The 21,598-nt window shown below is 48.5% G+C and overlaps 1 protein-coding gene across 1 annotated transcript in view; it reads left to right on the top strand.

The window, feature by feature from the left end:
- MYH10 (myosin heavy chain 10) overlaps window positions 1-21,598 on the top strand; it is a 137,786-nt gene that overhangs the window by 100,233 nt on the left and 15,955 nt on the right. Inside the window, exons 18-31 of the mRNA XM_007457828.1 lie at window positions 1,632-1,825; window positions 1,919-2,040; window positions 4,397-4,466; window positions 4,555-4,715; window positions 5,742-5,850; window positions 5,965-6,096; window positions 6,973-7,179; window positions 11,736-11,873; window positions 12,730-12,853; window positions 14,196-14,367; window positions 15,427-15,639; window positions 18,637-18,781; window positions 19,361-19,567; window positions 20,705-20,809. Coding sequence (XP_007457890.1) covers window positions 1,632-1,825; window positions 1,919-2,040; window positions 4,397-4,466; window positions 4,555-4,715; window positions 5,742-5,850; window positions 5,965-6,096; window positions 6,973-7,179; window positions 11,736-11,873; window positions 12,730-12,853; window positions 14,196-14,367; window positions 15,427-15,639; window positions 18,637-18,781; window positions 19,361-19,567; window positions 20,705-20,809 — 2,099 coding nt within the window. The remainder of the gene's footprint in view (window positions 1-1,631; window positions 1,826-1,918; window positions 2,041-4,396; window positions 4,467-4,554; window positions 4,716-5,741; window positions 5,851-5,964; window positions 6,097-6,972; window positions 7,180-11,735; window positions 11,874-12,729; window positions 12,854-14,195; window positions 14,368-15,426; window positions 15,640-18,636; window positions 18,782-19,360; window positions 19,568-20,704; window positions 20,810-21,598) is intronic.

The following is a 21,598-nucleotide window of genomic DNA, read 5'->3' as shown; positions in this document are numbered from 1 at the left end:
TTAGTGAGCGTCGTGATGTACAGAAAACGCAAAAGAGAAGTCATCAAGGAGAGTGTGGTAGTTAGAGAGGTGGGTCGAGGGCCAGGAGAAGTTGGGGTCCCTAGTGCACAGGAGAAGCCAGGCGTGGAGAGTTTCTAGAATGCTGCTGTGATGGTGAACAGGTAAATGGACCAGGGTCAAGTTGAATAAGGCCCGGGCCTGTCATGGCCTGAGTGGAATGGGGTGTCGGGGGAGGGTGGTCTGGAAGCCAGTCGGCTGCACAGTGAGGAACTGGCAGGAAGTGTGGGAACCGCCTAGAAAGAGGCCCGGCTCTGAGGAGACAGAAGCGGGTGGCTCACGGAAGTTCATTGTCGTGGCGCGTGCAGGGGCAGGCTTGGTGAGGAGAGACGGGCTGAAGGTACAGGAGAGAGTGGTGGTCTCCAAGGGGCACAAGCAGGGCTAGCTTTGACCTAAACCCTCGAGTCTGGCGGCTTCACTCAGAGGAAAGTGTAGGTAGTGTGCAGGCGTCATCCACCCTTCTCGCAGCTTCTGCGGAAGGCCTGCGTGACTTGGACAAGTTCCCTTACCTCCTGGGCCATGGTTGCCTCTTCCATAAAAACCTCACTGGAAAGCAAGGATGGGAATCAAGACTGAGGTGTTGCTGAGAGAGTACTTCACGTGGTGCCAGGTCCCCACGTGCTTTCTGCCCTGGGGCGTAAACAGAAGAAACGGAGGGGACCTCTAGGGTCGAAGAGAGCGTTGATGGGGTAGTTCAATTGATATTTTGGTTTTTTAAAAAAATATGTCAGTTGTGTGTTTCATTCATTCATCAGATTTTTTTTTTAACGAGGGCGTATTAGGCACCGAATGTTTGGCTGGCGGCTGGTGCGCTTGCCGGGCTTCTGCGTGTGATCCCATCACTGGAAGCGTTAGGTGTGTGGACAGTGGCAGCTGTCCGCTGCTTTAATAAGAGCGTAGCGTCTGAGAGGTTTAACCATCGTTGAACTGAGCTCAGGCACTGATTACTTCTCAGAAGACTCCTTCCGATGGAGCGTTCTTGCCCTTTCGTGAGTGTCATCCGTGCTTTGAGGAGAGAGTTGAAATTTACTCCTTCCTAAAAACCTGAGCTGATGTGATCTAATCTTCCTGCATTTGTTGGCCTTTCTCTTTGGAAATCTAATGACCCATAAGAGATGACTCTGGTCCCTAATTGCTGAGCATATTCACTGAGTGGATTTGCTTTGTATAAACGTATATCTTAACGTACATTTTTAGAAGCCATTTCCTATTTTGAGACTTGTCACAGTGTCGGTTTGTGTATCAATGCCAGCCAATAATCTTTCATTTCCCAAATAACTGTGTATGTAACAGGCAAATGTTATCAGGCAGTGAGTTCCTGAAACTAGTGCAGCGGGAGGCACCTGCTGGTATGTGGTACGAAGCTGTCAAAGCACTACAGTATCCTGCCCTAGAAGTGTGTGGCTTTTAGTTCCACGGCTTGTGCAGTGTCTAAATATGCTGACTGCCCTACCTCTATGGCATCTCTTATCATTTGTCCCACAAAGCTTGTGCTGCTGCACTCTCTGTCTTTACTTTCCCAGCTCAAGAGTTAGAGTTGGCTTATTTTCGCTTGTCTTTTTTATTTCCACCAGTGGACCGGATCGTGGGTCTGGACCAAGTGACGGGGATGACGGAGACAGCTTTTGGCTCTGCCTATAAAACCAAGAAGGGCATGTTTCGTACAGTCGGGCAGCTCTACAAAGAATCTCTCACCAAGTTGATGGCGACGCTCCGCAACACCAACCCTAACTTTGTGCGCTGTATCATTCCAAATCACGAGAAGCGGGTACGTGCTTAGCAAAAACGGATGCAGGTGTTGAAGACTGATCGAGGTCCGGCCACAAAGATGAAGCTCTAAAACTGTCATCTGCTTGATTAGGCTGGAAAACTGGACCCGCACCTAGTGCTGGATCAGCTTCGCTGCAATGGTGTCCTGGAAGGGATCAGAATCTGTCGCCAGGGATTCCCCAACCGGATTGTTTTCCAGGAATTCAGACAGAGGTATTGCTCACCTTTACCTGGGTTCTGTGTGTATCAAAGCTTATCTGAACATGAATCAAACAGTGAGATGATGAGAAAAGACTTTTCCTTGTTCCCTGGAGGGTTTCCGTTCTCTTTTCATATAGGAGGGCGGTCATGATTATTACCTTTATCGTTGGTCGGGAATATTGAGTGCCTAGTTTACAAAGAGGCAGGGTGCTCATAACTACTCTGGGTGCAGCAAAGGCTGGGGCCTTGGGGCCCTGAGGCAGCTGTGAGGAAGCAGAGAGAGCTGAGAACTTACAGTTCACTCATTCAGACACTTCTACCTGGGATTTAAACATAACTCTTTTTTTAAACTGATGTTTTAAAATATAGGGGGCTTCCCTGGTGGCGCAGTGGTTGAGAGCCCGCCTGCCGATGCAGGGGACGCGGGTCCGTGCCCCGGTCCGGGAAGATCCCACGTGCCGCGGAGCGGCTGGGCCCGTGAGCCATGGCCGCTGAGCCCGCGCGTCCGGAGCCTGTGCTCCGCAACGGGAGAGGCCACAACAGTGAGAGGCCCGCGTACCGCAAAAAATAAAATAAAATAAAAATAAAATATAGGAATAACGTATGTTCCTTTTAGGAAAAATTTTAAATACGTTAAAAGTAAATAAAAATTATTCAGGTGTGACTCCTAGAAGCACTTTGGGACATTTCTTTCCATCTTGTTTTCAATGAATATATCTGTGTATGTGTGTGTGTATATATTTTCCCCACTGTGTGTGCCCGTGTGTGTGTGTGTGTTCTTACAATCCTTTTACTAAAGTAGGGTCAGAAATACAAGAGATTAGAAGAGAATTAGGGAAAAAACAAGAGGGAGAAGATCAGTGTGCAATAGAAATGGATGAAAACATATGCTGGGCAGCAGAGGGTTTTTTTCAGTGTATTATGTAATTTTCATTAACAGTCTAGTTTGCCTTTTTCCTCTTTGCTCCTGGAAATCAAGTTTCCAAATATGAAGCATTTGTTTTTCCATAAAGTAAACAGTCCTGCAGGTCGAAGAGTAGCCCTTTCTCCCAGAGGGAATCCAGTTGAAAAACTGTTCCCATCCCTACAGGTTTTCAGGGAAACCCTTATTATGGCCGCACCATATGATAAACGAGCTGGTAGATTTTCACTTTTTTTTTTTTTTTTTTTTTGGGGTACACGGGCCCCCCACTGCCGTGGCCTCTCCTGTCACGGAGCACAGGCTCCGGACATGCAGGCCCAGTGGCCATGGCTCACGGGCCCAGCCGCTCCGCGGCATGTGGGATCCTCCCGGACCGGGGCATGAACCCGCGTCCCCTGCATCGGCAGGCGGGCTCTCAACCACTGCGCCACCAGGGAAGCCCTTCACTTTTTATTTGATGGGAGAAAATGGAACATAACTGGCATCAAAGATACAAAGTTGGTTGAGGTAGCCAGGATTCATCTTTTAATACAGCCACTGTCTTTGTGCTAAAATTTACTTTCTTGGGGTATAACACACATATAGTAAATGCACAGACCTCAAGTGTGCAGGTCGGTGAACATATGTGCGCCCAGCCCAGCGCTGTTTTGAGTCACCCTGAGACTTCCTCCTTTTTTTTTTTTTTTTTTTTTTTTTTTTTTTTAATTTATTTATTTTTGGCTGTGTTGGGTCTTCATTGCTGTGCACAGGCTTCCTCTAGTTGCAGTGAGCGGGGACTACTCTTTGTTGCGGTGCGTGGGCTTCTCACCCCGGTGGCTTCTCTTGTTGCAGAGCACAGGCTCTAGGCGGGCAGGCTTCAGTAGTTGCAGCACACAGGCTCGGTAGTTGTGGCTCACAGGCTTAGTTGCTCCGCAGCATGTGGGATCTTCCCGGACCAGGGCTCAAACCCGTGTCCCCTGCATTGGCAGGCGGATTCTCAACCGCTGCGCCACCAGGGAAGCCCCCTTCCTCCTGTTCTAAACAGAGGCCTCCAAGCATTGCTCTTACAGGCTTTTCTGTTATCTAATAAATGCCTACAAGTTGACAGTGACTCAACACGCAAAGAGCCAGATTCTGCTTGCATCTTACGGATGTGGACATTTTGTGGGAAATAAAAAACAAAAAGTTTCTAAAATCACCATGCTTTTGACTCCTCTCCACCACAAGTTCTTAAACATGGTCTCTGACTTGGGAAAAATGACTGCATTTTCATTTTGCTGCTGCTTTTAAGAAATAGAAACTAGATCTGCAGAAAACCTCAGATTATCAGCTGGTCATTTCTTTACTCTTAAATTCGACATGATTGCCCATTATATTCGTGCCTCTTAGGGAAAGCAAAACTCACAGTTAGTAGGTAAACATTTCCACAAATTTTTACAAAAGGCTTTTGGGCTGCTTTTCTTACAGATACGAGATCCTAACTCCAAATGCTATTCCTAAGGGCTTTATGGATGGCAAACAGGCTTGTGAGCGCATGGTAAGCTCTTCTGGATTTTTCTGGCTCGTGGGCTATTGACACAATCTCTCCTGTAGCAAAAATAACAAACAGACTCTTTCTCTCTCAGATCCGGGCTTTAGAATTGGACCCAAACTTGTACAGGATTGGACAGAGCAAGATATTTTTCAGAGCTGGAGTTTTGGCACACTTAGAGGAAGAAAGAGATTTAAAAATTACCGATATCATTATCTTCTTTCAGGCTGTTTGCAGAGGTTATTTAGCCAGAAAGTAAGTGGGAGATCATGTGTTAAATGCTTAGAGTGTGTGCTTGTGCTAATAAGCATGTGTTTTGTGCTAGAAATACAAGAGCGCGTGAGACTTGAGGTCCCTGTCCTGTGGGACCGAGAGCCAGGTAAGCAGATACACATTCTAAATAAGGATACAAACAAGGGGCCAAGACAGACAATAAAGGGGTCCTGCTTCACCGTGGGTCCTCGGGGAGGGCTTCTCTGAGCCCGTCTGTAAATGAGAGGTGTCAGCATGATGATCTGCAGGTCCAGTCCAGGAGGGAAGGAGGAGAAAGGGTACCTTAGAAAGAAAGAGGGATGCTTCTCCTGTGACAGATCCAAAAATGTCGAAAAGAGTATCTAATAGAGGGTTGATGAAGAGCACAGCAAAGGGAAGGGGAGAGCAGGGCCTCGTTCACACCCACGTGCGCGCGTGCACGTACGTGTGTGTCTGGAGGTAGGTGGCGGGGGCCGTTTCCGGCAGCGTCTGTGAACAAAGCGCCAGGTCCCGTGACAAGAGTTGAGGTCGGCGGAGCAGGCCCGCCATCCGGCAGGGACGTGGTCATGTCCCCCGATCCCCAGCCCAGCCCACAAAGAACGCTGACCTCTAGGAAGTCTCCTATGACAGCAGCTGTCAAAGCCAGTTCTCTCTTATTTGCTGTAGACTGAATGTGTCCCCCCAGATTCGTGTGCCAGAATCTAATGGGATGATTAGTGGGATGGTGTTTGGAGGTGGGGCCTTTGGGGTGATCAGTGCATGAAGGTGGATCCCTGAGGGAATGGGATGAGTGTCCTCATGAGCAAGACCCCACAGAGCTTCCTTCCCCTTCCCCCATATGAGGCGACAGCAAGAAGAAGCTGTCAGTGAGGGAGTGGGTCCTCGGCAGACACGGAATCTGCCGGGGCCGTGATCCTGGACTTCCCAGCCTCCAGAACTCTGAGGAATAAATGATTGTTGTTTGCAAGCAAAACAAAACAAAAACAAAACCACAGTCTTCTTTAACTAGTTTTCCTTCCTCCTCTTCAGGGCCTTCGCCAAGAAGCAGCAGCAGCTGAGCGCCCTGAAGGTGCTGCAGCGCAACTGCGCCGCGTACCTGAAGCTGCGGCACTGGCAGTGGTGGCGCGTCTTCACCAAGGTGAGCGCCCGGCTCCCCCACCCACCCACCCGGGACGGCGCGCCAGGACCGAGGGAAGCCCAGAGGCGGGGAGGTGCAGGGTGCGACAGTCAGTGTTCAATGTCGTGAATGTAGGTGAAGCCGCTCCTCCAAGTCACTCGCCAAGAGGAGGAACTCCAGGCCAAAGACGAAGAGCTGCTGAAGGTGAAAGAGAAGCAGACGAAGGTGGAAGGGGAGCTGGAGGAGATGGAGAGGAAGCACCAACAGGTACGGCTCACCAGTTCCCGCTCGGCCCTGAAAGGAGATGCGCGATCCCGCGGATAGGGACCCATCCAGTGAATTCCAAATAAACAGCATCTTATTTTGTGTGTATTTTTCACTCCTTTCCAAAGCATAGACGTTTGAGCATAGAGGTAGGCCAAGCACTGCGGTATATATAAACTGAAATCAGCTCGACCTCTTGCATCCTTGCCTCTGTCACCCTTTGGACACCCAGATGGTCACGTTTACTATCAGGTGTGCGTTTAACACCGGTGACACTTCTCCTGGTATTAGCGCCTTCCTGTGACTGCTCACAAGGGACCTAGAGAAAAGTAAAAGGGTGAGACAGTACAAGGCGCCCCCCTGCCTGTTCTCCAGCCACAGTGGTCTTGAGTCCACATCCCGTTCTCAGGGTGCTGTGCTTCATGGACAAAGCAGAGACTCACGAGATGTTTGTAGCTGACAGTGATAGGACTGATGTGTTCAGGGCCAAAAAGTTTTAACAGTAGAGGCCAGAATATCATTTGATACCAGATGGCTTCAGTCACCATGAACTTCATAGCATTTGTGTCATATTTCCCCTCCTATTCTTTGGTCCCTTTGTGAATTACCTTAATAGTAAGAAAGGGAATTCTTTAAAATAGCATGAATTTAATATGTATTATTCAGGATGACCTTTTTCGTTGTTTCTGTTGCCTCAAGTTTTCACCCAGCTTATTTTGCTAGAGCCGAAGATAATATTTGAAAGTTTTGCGAGTGATGTTATATACTTTTAACTCCGGGTTTCTTGGGCGACCTGCACTGACCACTGGAGTCCCAGTGACTGTCTCTTGTGCACAACCGGCCAGTCATAGCGCCGGACGCTTTATTGTGATTTTGCAGCTGCTAGAAGAGAAGAATATCCTAGCAGAGCAACTACAAGCAGAGACTGAGCTCTTCGCTGAAGCAGAAGAGATGAGGGCAAGACTTGCTGCTAAAAAGCAGGAGCTGGAAGAGATTCTCCATGACTTGGAGTCTAGGGTTGAAGAGGAAGAAGAAAGAAACCAAATCCTCCAAAATGAAAAGAAGAAACTGCAAGCACATATTCAGGTATGTGCGATAGGCTTCATTTAGGGTCATAGTTTGGGTTTTCCAGATGGATCTGTGAGTGAATAGATGCTGTGGGTTTGGATTCTTGTGTCCACTGAGGAGCCTAAGTAATAAGTCGTTTCTCCCCGCCCCCACCCCACCCCTTTAAACGATCATTTGAAGCACGCATATAACAGATTCCTTCGAACGCAGATTTGTTATTTTGAACAGGAATCCTTTTTATGTTCTGATGCGGCATCTTAGAGGATGCGTCCCAGGGTCTGTGGGGACGGAGTTTGTTCGTTGTGTTCTCATTAATGATTCCACTGCTCACTGCATTCATTAGAGACACCTACGAGGTGGTGTGGCTCATAATAAATGCTCAGCACTGACGCAGGAGGTGTCCAGGAATCAGAATAAAACACTTAGCCCTTCCTGCCGGTAGCTCCTTTCTTATTGAGATCCCGCTGTCCTCGCGTAAAGCACAGTTCTCTCTGTGACTGAACACCCAAGATGAGTGATCCGGACAACAGCAGTTGCGTCTGTACCCTGAGACGCGTTCTCCTTGAATCCCACCCCAACCTAGCCAGTATGGCCTTGAGCGTCAGGGTGTCTGTATCTGCCACCACTGCTTCATGGGTCCAGTACCAAACTTTCTTTCTTCCGGATCTCTCCCTTAATTTTATCCCCACCACTTGGCTTATCTTTGCAAAGCACAGACATTTCAGACATTTCTCAAAACCGCAAAAGATATCATATTATTTCCTTGGCAAATACCCTATACAATAAATTGTCCAGGCCCTCTCCATTCTTCAACACAAACAGCTTTCCAGTATCCCATAATAGGTTGGCAAAATATCACAAAAGCTGTAAAAAGTACACATTCATCCAGCAATTCTAGTTCTAGGACTTTAAGCATAAGTCAGTGGAAGCCTACTAATTATCTAACAATAGGGGATTCTTAAACTACAGTAATAAGACACGGTTATAAATTTAAAAGATGTTTATTTTTATGGGTATTTATAATACATTAGTAAAGGGAGTTGCAAAAGAGTATACACAATAAAGTCTAACTAAAAGTATATAACTTACAAGCTATGTATGATTTTTATAAGGGAACGTACAGAGGACCTAGAATAATAGTCACCAATATTAGTGAGCTCTGGTGGTATTATCAACAGTTTTGATTTTCTCTTTTTTTTTTTTAACTTTTTATTTTATACTGGAGTATAGTTGATTAACAATGTTGTGATAGTTTCAGGTGTACAGCAGAGTAATTCAGTTATACATGTATCCTTTTTCAAATTCTTTTTGCATTTTGATTTTCTCTTTGTTTCAGAGCATGTGCTCATTTCAGTGATAATATTTTACTCATATACAGGGTAAGGACACCCAAAGTCATCTCCAGTCTCCCCAACCTACTGTTTTATGCTCCACGTTTTAACAACTTCACATGAAATGCTTGCATTACTCTCTTTAGAAAACAAGCATTACCTTGTAAGAACAGGGTTTTTGTTGTTGTTGTTTGCTTGTTGGGTTTTTCAATACTTTCCATCTTCATAACCTTTACTCTAGACTCTTTCACTGGGTTTTTGCACTGTTATCTTAATATCTCCATTGTAAATTCAAACACATTATAAAATATTTATGGTAATGTTATTATTAAATATTTTTCCCCCTCTCATGGAATATCTGAGATTCTGTATTAACTGCATGGCTCTTGGAAAACCGAAACCTTGCCCCCCCCCCCCCCCCCAACAAGTGAGGCTTTCAGGGATTTCTGATCTGTCTCCTTTTCAACCAAAAACTACGAGCTGTTTTTGGTTTTTGTTTTGTTTTCAATATTAATTCCCTGATTATAACACTATATTGTAGAATACCCAGAGACTATAAAATAGCACTTATAAGTCTCCTCCCAGCCATCATCCCATTAATCCCTATTATTTTTTTGCATATATTTCTGAACAGATATATGTGGATTCATTTATTAATTGAATTACGCTGGACCCACTGTTCTGTTCACTGCTTTTGTCACCTTAGAAGTGTGCAGTGCAGGGATGCAGTGGACAAAATCCAGACTCTGGGAAACTATAGGACAAATGACCTGTGGGGTTCTTTTGGGTTTTTTTGTTTTTGTTTTTGTTTTTTTTTTTTGCGGTACGCGGGCCTCTCACTGTTGTGGCCTCTCCCGTTGTGGAGCACAGGCTCTGGACGCGCAGGCTCAGCGGCCATGGCTCACGGGCCCAGCCGCTCCGCGGCATGTGGGATCTTCCCGGACCGGGGCACGAACCCGTGTCCCCTGCATCGGCAGGCGGACTCTCAACCACTGCGCCACCAGGGAAGCCCTTTTGGTTTTTTTTTTTTTAACAAATAAATGGTGAGAAAAAGGGAGGAGAAAGAAATTTAAGAGAACCTAGAGATTAAAGCAGTCTTAAGGGTCTTATCAGTCAATCACAATGTGTGAACCTTATTTGGATTCCAGTTCAAACAAGTGTATTTTTAAATGGTCTTCATCTTTTAGAGATAGAGCCTGAAGGTTTACAGGTGAAACATGATGTCTGGGATTTGCTTCAAAATAACACAGTGGAGGAGGGAGAAGCTGGGGGTTTAGAAGTGACCACTGACCATGAGCTGATGCTTGTTAAGCTTGGGCTGATGCATTTGTGTCAGGATCACCATGCTACTCTGTACTTATATGTGTGTTCGAAGTTTTTCACAAAAAAAGTTAATCTTGTGCAGAGGTTTCATTACAGAATCAACCGTGATAAATTATTTAGCCAAAATTACCCTTGAAAGTTTTTTTTTAACTTCTGTGTTTATGAGCTTTTATTTATTGTTATTATTTTTTTTTAATATATTTATTTATTTATTTATGGCTGCGTTGGACCTTTGTTGCTGTGCACGGACTTTCTCTAGTTGCGGCGAGCGGGGGCTACTCTTTGTTGCGGTGCGCGGGCTTCTCTTGTTGCGGAGCACGGGCTCTAGGCACATGGGCTCAGTAGTTGTGGCGCACGGGCTTGGTTGCTCCGCGGCATGTGGGATCTTCCTGGACCAGGGCTTGAACACATGTACCCTGCATTGGCAGGTGGATTCTTAACCAGTCTGCCACCAGGGAAGTCCCCCATCAAAGGCACTCTTCATTTCTGTTACTTGTTTTGTTTTGTTCTGTTTTTCGGCTGCGCCACACGGCTTGTGAGATCTTGGTTCCCTGACCATGGATTGAGCCTGCACCCTTGACAGTGAAAGCACAAGTCCTAACCAGTGGACTGCCAGGGAAATTCCCTGTTACAGTGTTTTTCATTTCTAGCTTTTCCTTTTGATTCTTTCTAGAGTTTCCACCTCTCTGTTTCATTAACCATCTGTTATTGCCTGTTGTCTACTTTTTCCATTAGAACCCTTACCATATTACACATAGTTATTTTAAATTCCCTATCTGATAATTTCAAAATCTGTGTCATATCTGAATCTGATGTTTTCTTTGTTTCTTCAACTGTATTAAAAAAAAATCTTTTAGCATGCCTTATAGTTTTTGTTGAAAACTAGACATGATGTATCGGTGATAGAAACTGAGATAATTAAGCTTGCATGTGAAAGGTTTATGTTAATCTGGCTAGGCGATACGCGGGCCTCTCACTGTTGTGGCCTCTCCCGTTGCGGAGCACAGGCTCCGGACGCGCGGGCTCAGCGGCCATGGCTCACGGGCCCAGCCGCTCCGCGGCATGTGGGATCTTCCCGGACCGGGGCACGAACCCGCATCCCCTGCATCGGCAGGCGTACTCTCAACCACTGCGCCACCAGGGAAGCCCCCTTGAAAGTTTCTTAAACTGGCCATATATTGATTTGTATGTACAACTCTGTTCTGTAACGCGTATGTTTATTAGCTACAGTAATGTAGGGTATGAAATAAAGAGAAGCGTGTTATAGGAAAACCATGTGTAAACCCTGGAATCCCCCCCAGTTTAGTGATGCACTCGTGCTGTGAACGGCATGGCACGCCTGCCCTGAGACAGCCCGTTCTCACCGACCTGTACTGTTTCCATGGTTGTTTCTGAGCTGTCTTTCCCTTCTCTTTTGGCTAAACATACATAGTAGAATGAATGAAGTTTGTGTTTGATGTAGTTGGACTGTATTATTCAGTTTCCCTGTGTTACTACTATTCTAAAGTACGGACTTTAATAACTACACGTTATCCCATTTTACAAATACACCCACTTTTAATCACCAAGACTTTTTTGAAGTATGTTCATAGTTCCTCAGTGTGATAAGTAACTTTGCTACAGGTCTTTTAAATATAAATCACATCTGTGCCTTTTCCTGAAATCGCTGGTTTAAAAGAAATGCCCTTTTTCAGAGCTGCTGCATTTTTCCATGTTGGCTTCTAGAAGGACTGACCCACTTTGTACTTAACCTATAGTGGACATAAGTGTCTGTTTCACATAATTACATTTTATATTTTTAAAAATAACCCTGCTATTTTGAAAATCAAACACTGGCCTTTCATTTTGACCTTGCTTGTTAGCATGTGTAGAATCTCGTAGAGAAAGTGTGGAGACTGACCGCATGTGCTTCTCCCTAAGGACCTGGAGGAGCAACTGGACGAGGAGGAGGGGGCTCGCCAGAAACTGCAGCTGGAGAAGGTGACGGCAGAGGCCAAGATCAAGAAGATGGAAGAGGAGATTCTGCTTCTCGAGGACCAAAATTCCAAATTTATCAAAGTAAGAGACTATTTCCATTTAAGAGCTGATTTTATTTTTATTTTTTTAATAAATTTATTTTATTTATTTATTTTGGCTGCATTGGGTCTTCGTTGCTGCGCGCGGGCTTTCTCTAGTTGTGTCGAGCAGGGGCTACTCTTCGTTGCGGTGCACGGGCTTCTCATCGCGGTGGCTTCCCTTGTTGCGGAGCACAGGCTCTAGGCCCGCGGGCTTCAGTAGTTGCGGCACGTGGGCTCCGTAGTTGTGGCTCACGGGCCTTAGAGCACAGACTCAGTAGTTGTGGTGCACGGCCTTAGTTGCTCCGCGGCATGTGGGATCCTCCCAGACCAGGGCTCGAACCCGTGTGCCCTGCATTGGCAGGCAGATTCATAACCACTGTGCCACCAGGGGAGTCCAAGAGCTGCTTTTAGAATACGGAAAATACTTGTGTCAATGCTCTCACCGAAAGTGGCTTCAAACAGGAAATTCTCAAGATTTCAAGTTCATTTATTCAGTTTTCTAAGTCTCTACAGATTTATAGTCAGTATAGATTTCTAAAGACAGATACTATTTAATTTTTTTAATCCACCAAACATCCTTTTAATCCCTGAGATGACTGAACGTGCACATTTTGTGCCCTTTGGACACTCACCGACGACTTGTTCCCATCTGGGCGGTAATACATTCAGCACCGGCTGCGGGACTGCAGGCCAGGCGGGTGGACGAAGCTCTGGAGGGTCATGAGCTTCCCTTTCCTGCCTTTTTGGAATATACGGTCTGCTGGGGGAGACAGTGCCAACATTACTTGTTTTCTAAGTAGTAACCGAACCCACTTGTCATTTTGAATGCCTTTTCTGAAGCCGTTTTTCCTATTCAGGAAAAGAAACTCATGGAAGATCGCATCGCTGAGTGTTCCTCCCAGCTGGCTGAAGAGGAAGAAAAGGCAAAAAACCTGGCCAAGATCAGGAATAAGCAAGAAGCGATGGTCTCAGACTTAGAAGGTGAGTGTGGGAGGTTAGAGGAATAAGCAAGAGGCGATGGTCTCAGACTTAGAAGGTGAGTGTGGGAGGTTAGAGGAATTTAGGGCTGGGACATGTAAGCCTTTAGATTCTACTTAAATCAGAACATGCTGTGACAGAAAATGTACATGGGGATCGCTCATCAGTTTGGGTTCAACCATTAAAATAGCCCTCTTATATGGTGTTGCCATTTGCCTAGTCACCAAGTATTTAGTGCCATCAAACGGCACTAAATTATCTTTAAACTTTTACTTTTTAAAGTTAGGTCCTGTAGTAAAATAGATTGCCCTTTGGTGGACACAGTTGGGACCTAAATTAAGTTTGAGCTGTACAGGCCGTTAAATTTATATGTGTTTAATCTAAATGCCGCACTGAGGTGCCTAGGTTTCCCTTCATAAAGGGACAGCTGCTGACACAAAACCTGGCAGGGACAGGAGACTCTGTGCACGGTAGCAGTGTCTCCCTCTGATGGCCCAAGTCATGTCAGTAAATGCTAGGATGTTTGCAAAATGGATCACTGCCTTCTGCAAAAGAAATAAGAAATGAGGGTGGAAGTTGGAAAGGGCCCAGAAAACCTTCCCTTTGACCCGCAGCTGGAGACTGGCATCGACAGAGGAGGATGAACCTGGCTCTTAACACCCTGCTGTCGCGTGATCGTTTATAACGGGGAGAAAATGAGTGGTTTCTAAAAGAAAATTTAGGATTTTGTTGTCCTCGTTGTTGTCAGCCTGAAATTCTTTCCATAAACCATTCTTACCTGTAGGTGATTCTTCTGGGAAGGGTAGGTGGGCCTGTCCTTTTCTCACCTGACTGATGGGCGGGTGAGGATAGTGTGTGAAGGGAAGCATCCCCGGCCCTAATTAAGGAATCACTGCAGGATTCAGAGGGCGGGCAGGAGAGATGCCCACACTCTGCCCTCTCGCCCTCAGGGCTCAGGAACTGCAGTCTGGGTTCAAACCAGGGATTCCTGGTGAAAGGGGAGCCGGGGAGACAGAAGTCACACGCTGCCTAGCCTCTGCCAAGCCCTCTGCGATTCCGGGCACAGCACGGGGTCCAGGTCACTTTGGCTCTGAGAGCGGGGGCCCGCTCCCTGTGGAAGGACATCCTTAGAATCCTCCCAGTTTCTTCCTGAAAATTCCACCCTCCTACTAATATATCTCGCCTTCTGTTTGATCTTAACGGGTTTCAGGTGATGGAGCGGTTGGCAGCGACGTGCTTTAGAATGCAATGGCTAATTTTCAACTTTAATCAGTTTACTTTTTGAATTTGTCCATATGGAGTGACATCCAGTGTGTTGAAGGGCGTCTTGTTTCTTGCCCTAAAGAGCGCTTAAAGAAGGAGGAAAAGACCCGCCAGGAACTGGAAAAGGCCAAAAGGAAACTGGACGGCGAGACCACGGACCTGCAGGACCAGATCGCCGAGCTCCAGGCGCAGATTGACGAGCTCAAGATCCAGGTGGCCAAGAAGGAGGAGGAGCTGCAGGGCGCCCTGGCCAGGTCTGCGCTAGGCATGCGGCTGGAAGGGGTCCCGACAGAGAGACCCCGGGACACCGACACATGGCTTCCTCGTCACTGGGTGTGACACGGGCCTGGGAGACCAGGCAGCATGTGTGTCGGGGCAGCCAGAAAATCTCATCAATCCTTCTTGGTATTTACACTTAAAAATCATGAGTCGTGTCATGAAACCCTTGGAAATTCACACCTGAACCAACAGTTTTAACCATATCAAATGCTCTGGTTTCTGTACGTTACAGATCAATTTCAAAATGATTTAGAAGTTTAGAGGAAATCACTTTTCAGAAGTATTCCCCCCTCTTCTAGCATTATTTGCTGTTCACTCCTAAACCATTCAGTTACAGAATGCAAGTCATATATAGTAAATACATTTATACTAATATTTCATTTCCTTATAAAGAATAACCGTTTGGTTACATGGTCATAGAACTCAGTTTAATTTATAATTTATTACAATCAAGAAAATCTTATAACAAATTCTGCTCTGCCTCTGTCACTGTTAGTCTTTCTTCGGCCACTTACAGAGGTGAGGGCTGGGACCCAGAACTAAAATTCTCCACCTGCTCCCATGTGTCAGCTTCCCCTCCCTCACCTCAAACTTCCCACCCATCCCCGGTCAGAACATCCACCCACATTAAACCACACGTGAGCAAAAAGATGCACCAGAGGATAGAGGAAGCGTAGAGTGGAGGGTGTGAAGGTGGCGGGTCTGCTTCCACTTTGTTCCAAGAACTTCTCTGAATTTGCACATTCGCTGTGGGCTGGAACCAATCTGACGGACAAGACCGCTGCCTTGAGCAGTGTTTTAACTAGAAGAACATTTGCTTGAGGGGATTTTTAAATATTATAATCATTAAAGTGAGATGGCCCTACCTGTTCACGGAGAACTTTATTAGCCCTTTGGACAGGACCCAGACTCCGTCCTGATACCAGCTCTGGGCCTCCAAGCCGTGGGCCGGGGGTGGTGTCTCAGGGTTTCCTTGTGGGAAGAGTCCCCGGGCGCCGGCTCTGAGCGCTTCCCGTGCCCGGGTGTCTCCGCAGGGGTGACGACGAGACGCTGCACAAGAACAACGCGCTTAAAGTCGTGCGAGAGCTGCAAGCCCAGCTTGCTGAGCTGCAGGAAGACTTTGAATCCGAGAAGGCTTCGCGGAACAAGGCGGAAAAGCAGAAGAGGGACTTGAGTGAGGAGCTGGAAGCTCTGAAGACAGAGCTTGAGGACACGCTGGACACCACGGCAGCTCAGCAAGAACTGCGGTAAGTGGGGGCAGGGCAGAGATGCTCGTCCTCGGGGAGTGGGGTGTTTCCTGTATGCTGTCACTTCGAGCATCCTCTCTCCCTCCTGGAAACAGTGGCACGTGGAACAGTAACAAAATCTCGGTTGTTAGAAACCAACCGGCCTGTAGGTAGAAAGCACAGGGCGGGTGGATGCACCACAGCCAGGTGCGCAGAGGGAGGTGTGATCAGAAAAGCCCCAGGTACACACACCTGGCTGGAGGGAGAGTTACACCTGAACCAAGTAAGGGGAGCACAGGGACCAGAGGGCTAGAGGGGACAGACACAGAAACAGGAGGAGATGGGGGTGTTTGGGCATCTGCTGGCTGCAGCAATTGGTCTGATGAACAGTGGTGAGGAAACAGACAAGGAGGAGGCCCGTGTCCACAAAGACAAAAGGACAGGTGAGTACAGGTACCCACGTAACAGATGGGCCAGCCGCCGAGCGTAGGCAAGAAGAAAGTGACGAGCACAGCCAGACACGACTCACGGGAAGTCCCGGGAGAGCGCGCGCAACTAGCGGTGAGCAGATGGGCTGCCTGAGGCCCCTGCTGGCCTCCTCCTGACTGGATCCTCCCTCCTTAAGACCCAAGCTGCCGGGCGCGTGAGGCCAGCCCAGGAATCCCCAGGCTGCCTTGGCGGGTAGACCTGGCTGTGCACATGCTTGCACACGCACACACCCCCACACCCCTGCCACCTGTCCCAGGCTGTGCGTGGTGGGAAGGGGAGCCTGCCCCCGAGAAGGGGGCTAAGGGAAAGCCTGCAGTAAGGCGAGGGCAGTGGGGATCATTTACAGAGGCAGGTGGGTAGGGGCGTGTGCCCGTCAGGTTCTGGGCCTGGAGAGAAGCCCGTGTCGAGCCGTCAGGCTGAGGTCAGACGGTGGGTGTCCGGAGCGCTCAGTGCTGAAGAAATGGAGGAGGTGAGCCTGATAACGTGCCAGGGACTTTGCCCGCAAACACACAGGGCCTCAGGGCAACAGGAGGGGGTGTCCCTGCAGAGCCACCTGAGCTGGTGGGACGCTAGATAGAGGCTCCTACCCGCCTCCACAGAGCAGCTCTGCTTTTAGCAGGTTTAAGTTCTGGCTTGTCTTTAAAATACCTGCTTTCTGAATATCTGGAAACCGCTGAACTGTGGGCTGGAACCCACAGTCTAATGATTAGACTTGGTTGAAATAGCCTTTCTCAGCTGGGCTTTCAACCATGGTAGAAAAAAAGGTTCTGCTCACTTCTTCCCTTCAACTTTTTTTTTTTTTTTTCCTTCAACTCTTGTTTAAAGAAAAAAACAAAAAAATGTACCAATGATATGTGCTTTTTTTTTTTTTTTTTTTTTTTTTTGTCTCAACTTTTTTTTAAAAAAAAAAAAAAACACATATCTTGGGAACTTTTTTTTTTTTTTTAAAAAAGAGTGGAAGGAAAAAAAAAAAAAAACACATATCTTGGGAACTTTTTTTTTTTTTTTAAAAAAGAGTGGAAGGAAAAAAAAAAAAAAATTTCAAAGAATTTTGTTTTTTTTTTTTTTTTTTTTTTTTTTTGCCACACTGCACGGCTTGCAGGATCTTAGTTCCCCAACCAGGGATCAAACCCATCCTCCTTGCATTGGAAGCACAGAGTCTTAACCGGTGGACCGCCAGGGAAGTCCAGTGTGTGCATATTTGTTAAAACCGTGGATGTGCTCCAACACAGCACCCCCTGCTTCTGCTGGTGAAGGGGTCGGATGGCCTGCAGTTCCGACGCGTCAGGGGAAATGGTGTTGCCATCTGGTAGATGGGGGGTGAACTGAAGTAACCTCGATGGAGTCTGTCTTGTTGGGCTGATGCTTGGATGCTGGCGCCCCTCCCCCACCTCCAGCATCCATCCCTTCCTCTGCACGGAAGCTTGCAGAGGACAAGGCCAGACCCCCGCACGCCTTTCACCTCCAGTGAACATGTGGCCGAGCCAGGCTGCACCACCACGACTCTGGTGTCTCCCTTTGTCTGGTGACCTGCCACCATGCAGCTAGCAGCCACCTGGGCCCCTTTTCTTTTTGCCGCAGCTGCTCGCAGCCCCTAGATTTCGCTTCCTTGTAAAGAGAGGAAAGTGCGCCCACACAGCAATCGGCATATACGTCACTGTTCTAACTGGCCACGGGTTTTAGAGCAAGTTTGCGAGAGTTGTGCTTCAGGATGATTGGAAAGTTACTGCCCTCTAAGCTGTCGGTGTTACGGCAGCTCTCAGCAGGAGTGGTATTTACCTTAACTGGTTTCAGTATTAAGCTGTGCGCTTAAATTAAAGGTGGTGCTCAGCCCCACTTTTGTCGGGGTGCAGTGTCCTGCCTGGTGAGCCTTTACCAGCCCTTTTGGGGATTTACCCTCTTCCGGTTTTATTGAAATGCCTGCTGGTGCTGTGGCAGGCATTTTGGCATCTTGTGTTAAGCAGTGCCCGGCCTGTGATACACCCAGGCTGCCCCAAACGTCCGAAGACCCTTAGGGACATTACACCGTGTCTCGACTGTAAGTCGCACGTGGAATGGGGGTCATGCTCATTCTGGAAGGTTTCCCTCTACCACAGTAACAGACACACCAGCCTCCTGGAATCCATGTCATGTTTCAAACAAAAGCAGAACTTTAAAAATGTGCATTTAGGGCTTCTCTGGTGGCGCAGTGGTTGAGAGTCCGCCTGCCAATGCAGGGGACACGGGTTCGAGCCCTGGTCTGGGAAGATCCCACATGCCGCGGAGCAACTAGGCCCGTGAGCCACAGTTACTGAGCCTGCGCATCTGGAGCCTGTGCTCTGCAACAAGAGAGGCCGCGACAGTGAGAGGCCCGCGCACCGCGATGAAGAGTGGCCCCCACTAGCCACAGCAAGAGAAAGCCCTCGCACAGAAACGAAGACCCAACACACCCAAAATTAAATAAATAAATTTATTTTTTTTAAAAATGTGCATTTAATTTAGTCATTCAAGTAATTCTGAGCTGCTTCCTCTAAAATTATGTTTCTCTAGTACCAAACGTGAACAAGAAGTGGCGGAGCTGAAGAAAGCTCTTGAGGAGGAAACGAAGAACCACGAGGCTCAGATCCAGGACATGAGGCAGAGACACGCGACCGCCCTGGAGGAGCTTTCGGAGCAGCTAGAGCAGGCGAAGAGGGTAGGGACGCGTCGGTGGGCAGCGCGGGGGTCCAGGTGCTCCCGCAGCGGCCGCTCTCTGAGAGCACAGTGCTGGCCTGGGAGAGCCAGGTGCCCTTGATTTTATTTTTAAATCACATCTTCCTCTCACTGATAGCCCTCTTCCTCCTGATGACTGAGCTCTAAAGCTTCAGCAGCTGCACGTCCTGCTCTCGCTCACCTGCTGCCCGGAAGCCGCCAGGCCCTTCGGGTGTCCCTGGTGCCCCGCCCCTCCCACCTCCAGTCTGTCTCAGGCACCGCACACGTCGTTGCCCTTGCTTCGTCGTTCCCGCCTCCGCCTCTCGCCTGCTGGCCCCCCGCGGTGCTGCCAGCGCCCCCCCCCCCCATACTGTCTCTGCTGCCCTGAGCGGGGTGTACAGGGGCGCTCCGCCCACAGAAGTCTTCACACTCCGAGAACAGCAGGTGTCTTCCTTCATTCACGCAACAGATGTTGACCGCAGGCTCACTCCGTGTCAGCACGGTTCTCCGGACACCAAAGCCGCGCCCTTTGCATCCTCTGTTGTAGAACCGCGAGTGGACTGTCCCCCCTTCTCTCTTCTAGTTCAAGGCAAATCTGGAGAAGAACAAGCAGGGCCTGGAGACGGACAACAAGGAGCTGGCGTGCGAGGTGAAGGCGCTGCAGCAGGTCAAGGCCGAGTCTGAGCACAAGAGGAAGAAGCTGGACGCCCAGGTCCAGGAGCTCCACGCCAAGGTCTCGGAAGGAGACAGACTCAGGGTGGAACTGGCCGAGAGAGCAAATAAGTTACAGGTAGGCCTGGAAAGCCTTTCCTGGACGGCGCCCCCAGTGTCTGGCGGGGTGGGGAGGGGAGGGGAGGGGACTGACACTGGGGGCGCCCGGGCTGCCCCAGGTCCACATGAGGCTCCTCGTGTTGCTCTCCCACTCGAAGCTCACAGTGCCCCCCGGCTGAGTCTGGTGGACGAGGACGTGAGAAGCTTGCCTGCCTCTGGGCTCTGCTGAGTCGTCCACAGCCCTCCCCGCCCCGCTGCTGCCAAGACTGATGAAGTGGGGGGATCTCTTGAAGGGCATTGCTAAAATGAGGGGAAACAAACGTCATCAGCTTGAGTTTCAAGTATAGAAACGTCCTCCATGTGCCTTCCCTTTGCTCACGTGACTAGAGGACAGACCAGAACGAAGGGCAGCTCCTATTCCTTTTGTCTACGACCCACTGTCCCCACGAAAAAACAGAAGGGCTTACGCCATGGGGGTTACTGGGGGGGGGGGAGGTATTTTAGAGCTATCGTTAATTAAACACGAAAAAGAAAAAAAAATGTTTTTACCACATTATTCATAAAATCTGACCATAAGAAATAGCTACATATTCATGTTAAGTATATCATACCAGGTTTTCTTTCAGCTTAAAAAGAACTGTGGGCTGTGACTCTTAGAATTTAAACTTCTTTGAATCTGTGTGATAAAGTTTTCAAGTTCTCTAAGAAAATGAATTACACTTGCGCCCCCTGCCCACCTCCCCACAGCATAGGGATGGTGCATCTTCGGGTGAAAAAGGGTTAAAATTAAAACACCTGCTGATCTTGAGCCTCCTCACATAGGACAGCAGCCACTCTTTCAGAGGATTTGGTATAATTTTTGTCTCTTGACGCTGAAAAACAAGATAGCAAGCCAGTTAGGAGAGCGCCCTCCACGTGTGGGCTCTGCCGTCCTAAGCCTCCCTGTCCGGGTCGTAGGTGGAGGCTCTCTGCGGTGGCTGGCTCAGGGCCTGCTCACAGGGGCGGCAGATTCTCGGTGGTGAGCCCTCCTCAGCTGAGGCTGACCCCTCCTCCCCACCATACGCTCGCTTTTTGTGCATTGAGGGTCCAGAACCCACCACTCTTCTCTCTCTGCCTACTGCTGAAGCGAGTCATAACCTTCCACTCCTCCTTGCAGAATGAATTGGATAATGTCTCAACTCTTCTAGAGGAAGCAGAGAAAAAGGGTATTAAGTTTGCCAAGGACGCAGCTGGTCTTGAGTCTCAACTCCAGGACACACAGGTATCCCCCCGGGGGGTGGAGTGTTAATAGTAACTCTGCTGTTTCTGTGATCTGTAAATTGGTGAAACATGCTATTCCCAGAACTGCCCTCTTATCACCTTTCTGATTTTCTGCTCTACTTTTTTTCTTTATATAAATTTGTTTATTTTTGGCCGAGTTGGGTCTTCGTTGCTGCATGCGGGCTTTCTCTAGTTGCGGCGAGCGGGAGCTCCTCTTTGTTGCGGTGCACGGGCTTCTCACTGCGGTGGCTTCCCTTGCAGTGGAGCATGGGCTCTAGGCGCACGGGCTTCAGTGGTTGTCTCCCGGGCTCTAGAGCGCAGGCTCAGTAGTTGTGGCGCACGGGCTTTGTTGCTCCGCTGCATGTGGGAATCTTCCCAGACCAGGGCTCGAACCCGTGTCCCCTACACGGGCAGGCGGATTCTTAACCACTGCGCCACCAGGGAAGCCATTCTGCTCTACGTTTATTTTCAACCATCTTGCACCAAAACCAGCCCTGATGCTCAGGAACTCACCTTTGAGCCCGTATCTAGAGCCTGCGGTTACTGTGTCTGGCAGGCATGTGGGTGCCTGGGAGGCGGCTCTTGCCGTCTGGCCGGGCGCTGCCTGGGGTGCGGTTCACCAGGCGGCGATCCTGTTATACATTCGTGCACTGCTGGCCATTTTATACATTTTCTCGTGGTTTTTGTTCATTAACGCTGACCTGAGAGAAACAGGAAAGGATTCCAGAAGTGATAAAAGATGTGGGAAAGGGAAGCTCGCAGGTCCCTGGCCTGGGCCCCGGTGGGGGGG

Source organism: Lipotes vexillifer, unplaced genomic scaffold, assembly GCF_000442215.2.
Source record: "Lipotes vexillifer unplaced genomic scaffold, Lipotes_vexillifer_v1.1 scaffold611, whole genome shotgun sequence".
Classification (NCBI taxonomy): domain Eukaryota; kingdom Metazoa; phylum Chordata; class Mammalia; order Artiodactyla; family Lipotidae; genus Lipotes; species Lipotes vexillifer.
The sequence above is the reverse complement of the archived record's forward strand: the minus strand, read 5'-3'. Positions and strand labels throughout refer to the sequence as shown.